This window comes from Colobus angolensis, unplaced genomic scaffold, assembly GCF_000951035.1.
Source record: "Colobus angolensis palliatus isolate OR3802 unplaced genomic scaffold, Cang.pa_1.0 Scaffold202, whole genome shotgun sequence".
Classification (NCBI taxonomy): Eukaryota; Metazoa; Chordata; class Mammalia; order Primates; family Cercopithecidae; genus Colobus; species Colobus angolensis.
The window spans coordinates 3,351,819-3,359,896 of NW_012115178.1; the positions used below are offsets into that span (position 1 = coordinate 3,351,819).

At 43.8% G+C, this 8,078-nt stretch overlaps 1 protein-coding gene across 1 annotated transcript in view; it reads left to right on the forward strand.

The window, feature by feature from the left end:
- Nucleotides 1-7,035, forward strand: part of AP4S1 (adaptor-related protein complex 4, sigma 1 subunit) — a 25,236-nt gene extending 18,201 nt beyond the window's left edge. Inside the window, exon 5 of the mRNA XM_011941857.1 lies at nucleotides 6,504-7,035. Within this exon, the coding sequence (XP_011797247.1) occupies nucleotides 6,504-6,632 (129 nt within the window). The 3' untranslated portion in view covers nucleotides 6,633-7,035. The remainder of the gene's footprint in view (nucleotides 1-6,503) is intronic.
- The last annotated feature ends 1,043 nt before the right edge of the window (nucleotides 7,036-8,078 follow it).

Here is an 8,078-nt window from a genome sequence, read left to right on the forward strand (position 1 = left end):
TGGGATTACAGGTGTGAGCCACGATACCCAGTCAGGAATGGCTTGATATTATCAGAAAAGAATAAACTAGCTCCACTTTCCCTGAAGGTTATATTTGGAGTTGTAGGAGCCAGATACTTTGGAGCTAGAAGCAACCTACACAATCATCAGGTTAAAACCTCACTTTTAAAAATTAATGTAAAAAAAAAATTTTTACAGTCAGGGTCTTGCTCTGTTGCCCAGGCTTGAGTGCAGTGTTGTGATCATAGCTCACTGCAGCCTCAAACTCCTGGGCTCAAGCAATCCTTCCACCTCAGCTTCCAGAGTAGGAAAACAAAAATATCAAGGAAAAAAAAAAATACATCAAGGAATACAGACACACACCACCACACCCAGCTGGCTAATTAAAAAAAATTTTTTTTAATAAAAACAGCATTTCAGTATGATGCCTAGGCTGGTCTTGAACTCTTGGGCTCAAGCAATCCTCCCACCTTGGCCTCCCATAGGGCTGGGTGAGTCACCGTTGACTGGTGTAAAACTTCACTTTTTAGGTAAAAAGGTTGAGGCCCAAAGAGGTTCTGTGACATGTCCCAATCTGTAGAGCTACTTTAGGGCAGAGCTGGTACTAGTTTCTGGGTTTCCAGGGCCCTTGACTCTAGGATTATAAATTGGGTAGGTTAAATTTGACATTTTTTTCTTTTCTTTTTTTTTCTCTGAGACAGAGCCTTGCTCTGCCATCCATGCTGGAGTACAGTGGTGCAGTCTCAACTCACTGCAACCTCCATCTCCCAGATTCAGGTGATCCTCCTGCCTCAGCCTCCTGAGTAGCTGGAATTACAGGCGCCTGCCACCATGCCTGGCTAATTTTTGTATTTTTAATAGACACAGGATTTCTCCATTTTGGCCAGGCTGGTCTCGATCCCCTGGCCTCAAGTGATATGTCCACCTTGGCCTCCCAAAGTGTTGGGATTACAGATGTGAGCCACTGCACCCAGCCTAAATTTGACATATTTTTTAAAAATTAATCATCTGGAGTAGACTGTGGCAATTTAGTCTCTAATAAAACATTTATAAAATGCCTGTCACCATGGTGCCTTGGTGTTGTCGAAGCTTTTTTGTGAATAAGGGGAGATGTTTTAGAGAAATGCCTTTGGTTGGAGGAGTCAGAAAGGATGAAAACATTTGAGAGTGTCTGTGAATGTCTTGTTGAGAACATGCTCTCCAAAAGTGGAGTTCACAATCAGATTTCGAAACATCTTTTTTTCCTTTTGAAAATATGAAATGGAAAGGCTTGTTGCCAGAGAGTGAGGACTGGCCTGTGGGTCCGAGGGAACATGTGCAGCCGTTCCTCCATGGGAAGGGCAGGCACTGAGGGACAAGGGACCCAGGGCCTTCTCCAGCATGGGAGCTCTAGCCAGGGCTGTGGTGGGTAATGAGAGTCTTGGATAGGAACAGTCCCCAGGAGTCAGCCAGTACCCCAGAAGGAGATGTGAATGTTGCAGATCCAATAGTTCTGCCTCCAGGTTTTTTCTGGCTCCCACTAGCCTTCACCACTTTCCTCTTCCCTTTAAGGAGCCCTCTAGGTGCCATATTCATCCACCAGCATTCCTCACCACCAGGTCCCTCAGCTTTAACCCTATTCCTTTTGTTCCATTTTTTGGGGTTCTATTTTAGTCAGGAATAGTGACAGCAAGTTATGAGAAGCAAGAGAAATTTAGGGGAAAAAATGAGAATAATAACAGGCTCATTGACCCACCTCTGACTTTCATATTTAATTTTACATAAGCCTACATAAGCCTACATAACTTTAAGCAAACAGAAACTTTATGTTTTAGCCTACATAACTAAGCCTACATAAACTTTAAGCAAAACCACAGCTGGGTATCCTGTTGTTCTCAGAATATGAGTAGGCCTTTAATGAAAACCGACTTTAAAAAAGGTAACAGGCAGGCGCAGTGGCTCACGCCTGTAGTCCCAGCACTTTGGGAGGCTGAGGCAGGCGGATCACCTTAGATCAGGAGTTCGAGACCACCTGGCCAACATGGTGAAACCTCATTTCTACTAAAAATACAGAAATTAGCTGGGTGTGGTGGCACACACCTGTAATTCCAGCTACTTGGGAGGCTGAGGTGGGAGGATTGCTTGAACCTGGGAGGCAGAGGTTACTGTGAGCCAAGATTGTACCACTGCTCCCCAGCCTGGGCAACACAGTAAGACTCCATCTCAAAAAAAAAAAAAGAGTCCTTTTCAGTGGCCTAATTAGCAAGAGACAAAATGTGACCAGGGCCAGGCACAGTGGCTCACTCTTGTAATTCCAGCACTTTGTGAGGCCGAGAAAGGCAAAGCGCCTCACTTCAGCACAGGGGTTCAAGACCAGTCTGGGCAAGATAGTGAAACCCCATCCCTCCAAAAAATAAAGAAATTAGATGGGTGTGGTGGCGCACCTATGGTCACAGTTAATTGGGAGGCTGAGGTGAGAGGATCACTTGAGCACAGGAGGTTGAGGCTACAGTGAGCCAAGATTGTGCCACTGCACTCCAGCCTGGGCAACAGAGCAAGACCTTGTCTTAACCAAAAAAAAAAAAAGTGAACAGAAGACTATACTATACTACAAGAAGAATGTCTCCAGGACTATGCAGAATCTCATAACGGTAGCCTTCTCTATGGTAGTATTTTCTGGGGGAAATGTGAACACAATGGCCCCTGGCCGCTTATCCAATTTGGTGGGTAATTAAAGTATGAATAATGAGAAAGCAAGTTTTCCCACCCTACATATTTTATTAAAGAACACTTAGCTAGAGTTTTTTTTTAAAAAAGAAATAAAATGAGAAACCAAGGGATCTGAGACCCAAGCCTAGTTAGAAATTGTAGTTTCTAGGTTGGTCTCTGCCCTGGAATTCCTTTTGAGGTTCCATTTGAGTCTGTGCTGCTCAGTTTCTCACTTATTAAAGGATAATTTGATTGCCTCTGTGGTGTTAAAATACTCATGACGGAAGAGTGTTTTATTATCCAGAGATCAAAATTCCAATGTTGGGGCTGGGCGCGGCGGCTCACGTCTGTAATCCCAGCACTTTGGGAGGCTGAGGCAAGCAGATCACTTGAGCTCAGGAGTTATAGAGACCAACCTGGCCAACATGGCAAAACGTCATCTCTACTAAAAAATTAGCTGGGTGTGGTGGCGCATGCCTGTACTCCCAGGTACTCAGGAGCCTGAGGCACAAGAATCCCTTGAACCCAGGAGATGGAGGTTACAGTGAGCCGAGATCATGCTACTCCGCTCTAGCCTGAGCAACAGAGAGAAGCTGCATCTAATTTCGGCTCACTGCAACCTCCGCAGTGGCCCAATTTTGGCTCACTGCAACCTCCGCCTCCCAGGTTCAAGTGATTCTCCTGCCTGAGCCTCCCGAGTAGCTGGGATTATGGGCGTGTGCCACCATGCCCAACTAATTTTTGTATTTTTAGTAGAGACAGGGTTTCACCATATTAGCTAGGCTGGTCTTGAACTCCTGACCTCAGGTAATCCATCCGCCTCTGCCTCCCAAAGTGCTGGGATTACAGGCGTGAGCCACTGCACCCAGCCTCATTTCAATCACTGTAATTAAAAAGTTCATTTCAAGTGGCACTAATATTCCATGAGCCCTGCGATGTTCAATTCCAATCCACATAATGTGAAAATTCAGAAAGGTTCTTAGCTTTCTAGGTTGGGAGAAAGTGGACTTCAGTAACTCCGTTCTTTGGGAGATTGTTTCTAGTTCATGTCAGCTCAACCTCTGGGGCCCATGAAAGACAACAAGTTTCCTTAGGATCTTTAGAGTCAGTCACGTTCATTATAGCCTGAAGGTAAGACCATCTTTCAATAGCCATTCTTAGCTCACTACATTAGTATACCAACAGTCTGGGCCCTTCTTACTTCCTCCTATTTCAGATGTCACCATTGCACTGTGTTTATTCCATGGGCTTAGCATATAGGGTATTTTTTGGTCCCTGCTTACCTGGCATATGGCCTAAATGCCATTACTCTTGGCCTCACCAGGATGTACAAGTTGCTCATAAACCAAATCAAGATGTAAACAACAGCTGGATTCTTATTTTAAAAGAGTCACATGATTCCAGGGGAAAATCAGCTTTCAGCCCTTTGCCTCACAGTGGGTTTGGTCTGTAGTTTCCCCATATAGTGCCAGAAAGCTGCATGATTATTAGTTTGAGTCAGATACACAGATACACAGGCAGTCACATGTCCACAGTATACAATGACCTCACAGAGCAACTCATGTTTCCAGGATGTTGGGAAATGACTTGCTGGAGGACCTTGTCCTTGTAATGTGGGGATGTCAGTGGTTTATATGATTTAGCAGTAAATTCTGATCTGAATTTCAAAACAGTTGGGCAGTTGCTCAAGGCGACATCTGAACAGCGGATCATCTGCTTGCCGGAGATGGGGCAGGCCACAGAGCAGCTTGATCCCCCAACCAATTCATGGGTTAAAATTAGATTTCCTTGTATCTCAAAGGAAGTTATCTTGCAGAAGGTGACATTTTCAAAGGCACTAAGGCTTTCATTGCCCTTAGTGAGTACAACAGGAAGGTTCTCCAGGCCATTTTTCACGTAGCCACCTGTGCTTCTCAGCTCTGCCTTTCTGTATATACCTGGCTGCCATTCCCACTTTGTCTCACCTAAGTTCTGGCTTCTGGGTCTAGTGAACAGGTTGGAGTCAAGGGCCTAACATTCCAGTCCCAGTTTGGCCATGGGACAAAGCAGTCATCTGTGTAATTGGAAGACATTATTAATAGGTATATCAGAGTGACACTTTTTTTTTTTTTCTGGGTCACTTAAGGACAGTTCCCATGGGCCCCTGGAAAACAGTTTATTCTGCTGGAGGACTATTTGCACAGAGCTTAATGAGATATTCACACAGAGCCTAATAAAAACTTTAAAGGCATTCACCCTTTGTCCTATTCTGTGTAGTTGCACTTCACTAAGCAAATACAGTGTAGACTTTGAACATCTGGTCTGGTTGAAAACAATCAAGTGGGAACAATTCACTTTACGAAGATTTAATTTTGAACTCCCCTAGTGCATTGAATTACCTGTTTGTTGAATGAAGTTTGTTTGAAACAATCTGTCAACTGTTTTTGTTTTTGTAACAGACCATGATCCTGCTCTTTAAGTAGATACAGAACTTCAGATATTAAGGTGTAGAACTGAGAAACATTCATTGTCATCATCTCATTCCAGTTTCCCTTTTTTCACAAAAGAAAAGTTAGGTATTCTGTTGAAGGGATTCTTGAGGAAGTATTTAGTTCTTTCTAGTTTGCTAGACATCATAGTCTAACAATATTTTCTTCTTTCCCCATGCCCCATGCTAACTTTCCAGTAACAACACCTGTAAGCCGGCCGGGTGCGGTGGCTCACGCCTGTAATCCCAGCACTTTGGGAGGCTGAGACGGGCGGATCACGAGGTCAGGAGATCGAGACCATCCTGACTAACATGGTGAAACCCAGACCATCCTGACTAACACGGTGAAACCCCGTCTCTACTAAAAAAAAAATACAAAAAAATTAGCCGGGCATGGTGGCAGGCGCCTGTAGTCCCAGCTACTCGGGAGGCTGAGGCTGGAGAATGGTGGGAACCCGGGAGGCGGGGAGCTTGCGGTGAGCCGAGATCGCACCACTGCACTCCAGCCTGGGCGACAGAGTGAGACTCCGTCTCAAAAAAAAAAAGCCAAAGTGGCTCCATCATTCTCAAATGACTTCTTAGAACTACCCATTTGTAAGAGATACTGTCTTGAAATCCAGAAATTTTATTATGCCCTGCCTTCTTCATTCATTTTCTCCTCATAGTAGTTATTTTTACGTCAGTCTGTCTGACGGAGAAGATAACTGAAGGAACAAGGCATTTATTTTGGGGTGGAAGTCTGGGGGCTGAGGAGGGAGGTATCTAGCCGCTCCTGAGGAGCCTGGAAGCAGAGCAGTCAAGCCCAAGCTTTGGATTTAAATTCCAGCCTGGCATTTACTAGCCATGTGGCCTTGGACTATGCTTTGAGCCTGTTTGATCCTGGGTAAACTAAGGATAATATGTAACAACATACATCAGAGATTTACAGAGGGTTGAAACTCAACACAATGTCTGGAACAGGAGCATTCAACAAATGGTTGTTACTGTTATTATTATTGTCTGGGATGACAACATTATTTTTTAGTTCAGGTCATTCTCTGACCACATGACACTTCCTGTGTTCTCTAGCACTTAGTAGACTCCCTATCCCTTTGGTTAAAAAATGTAGCTGTTTCGTTTTTATCCCTACTTACCCTGTTAGCTTAATCAAGGTGAAACTAGGTATGTATATGTGAAGGTAACAATTTCTAATATGGATGCCAGTTTTAAATTTAATTTCAGAAATTCTGTACAAAAAACCTCATGCTTAGACTAATTTACACTGGGAAAACTCCAGGTTAAGCCACAAATTTTTACTGAATGTTAACATTTTTATAACTTTAAACTAATTTCCTTAATATAACCCTAGATAATGTTTAATTTGGATAAAGTACACATCATTTTGGATGAGATGGTGTTAAATGGCTGCATTGTGGAAACTAACAGGGCAAGAATTCTTGCGCCTCTACTAATTCTTGATAAGATGTCAGAAAGCTGAAAAGAAGTCTCTTTCAGACAACATGGACTTATCAGAAATGCGAGTACCGTGGAATACATCTCAACATCTGTATGTAACCAGGAAGAATCTGGAAGACCACAATTACAAAATGGGGTATCCTTCCAAAGACATTATAAATAGGCATTTTCCACAGTTCCTAAAAAGAAAACAAAACTGTACTTTAAAATATGTACAAAGAAAAAAAATTTTTTTTAACTGAGAGAGAAGTTTTATATTCTAATTGTAAACATATCTTTCCCACTTCTTTAAATTCTGTTGAGCGCCTAAGGAACCCTTATTGGTCTATACTTCTTTTTGCAAATCAAATTCAGGAATAGCACTATGGTAGTGGGTAGAAAGTATGGCAGTTTTCTGTCAGCCAATAAAGTTTTAAAATTTAAACACAAGGCATTTTGAGTAATGCTGTTTTCTGAAGGCTGTCTTTTTTTTTTCTTTTTTTGAGATGGAGTCTGGTCTAGCTCTGTCACCCAGCGCATTCTCGGCTCACTGCAACCTCCACTTCCCAGGATCAAGAGATTCTCCTGCCTCAGCTTCCGAGCTGGGACTACAGGCGTGCGCCACCACACCCGGCTAATTTTTGTATTTTTAGTAGAGATGGAGTTTCACCATGTTGGCCAGGCTGGTCTCGAACTCCTGACCTCAGGTGATCTGCCTGCCTCAGCCTCCCAAAGTGCTGGGATTACAGACATGAGCCACAGTGCCCGACTTCTAAGGCTGGCTTATTCCTTTAAAAGGCATAGTAAAATTTACTTTTTAAGAGGTGTGTGTGTGTGTGTGTGTGTGTTTTTAGACGGAGTCACGCTCTGTCACCCAGGCTGGAGTGCAATGGCATGATCTCAGCTCACTGCAACCTCCACCTCTGGGTTCAAGCAATTCTCCTGCCTCAGCCTTCTGAGTAGCCGCGACTATAGGCATGTGCCACCACACCTGGCTAATTTTTGTATTTTTAGTAGAGATCGTATTTCACCATGTTGGCCAGGCTGTTCTTGAACTCCTGACCTCAAGTGATCCACCCACCTCGGCCTCCCAAAGTGCTGGAATTACAAGCATGAGCCACCGTGCCCAGCCAAGACGTGTTTGTTGTTGTTGTTGTTGTTTTGTTTTTTAAGAGAAGCGGGTCTTGCTGTGTTGTCCAGGCTGGACTGCAGTGGCTATTCACAGGCATGATCATGTTGTACTATAACCTTGAACCTTCCTGGCCTAGCTTTAAAATCTTTATAATGTGGGGCTGGTGCAGTGGCTTACACCTGTAACCCCTGCACTTTGGGAGGCTGAGGAAGGAGGATCGCTTGAGGCCAGAAATTCAAGACCAGCCTGGGCAACATAGACATCGTCTCTACAAAAAATACAAAAATTAGCCAGGTGTGGTGGCACATACCTGTAGTCTCAACTACTTGGGAGTCTGAGGCAGAAGGATTGCTTGAG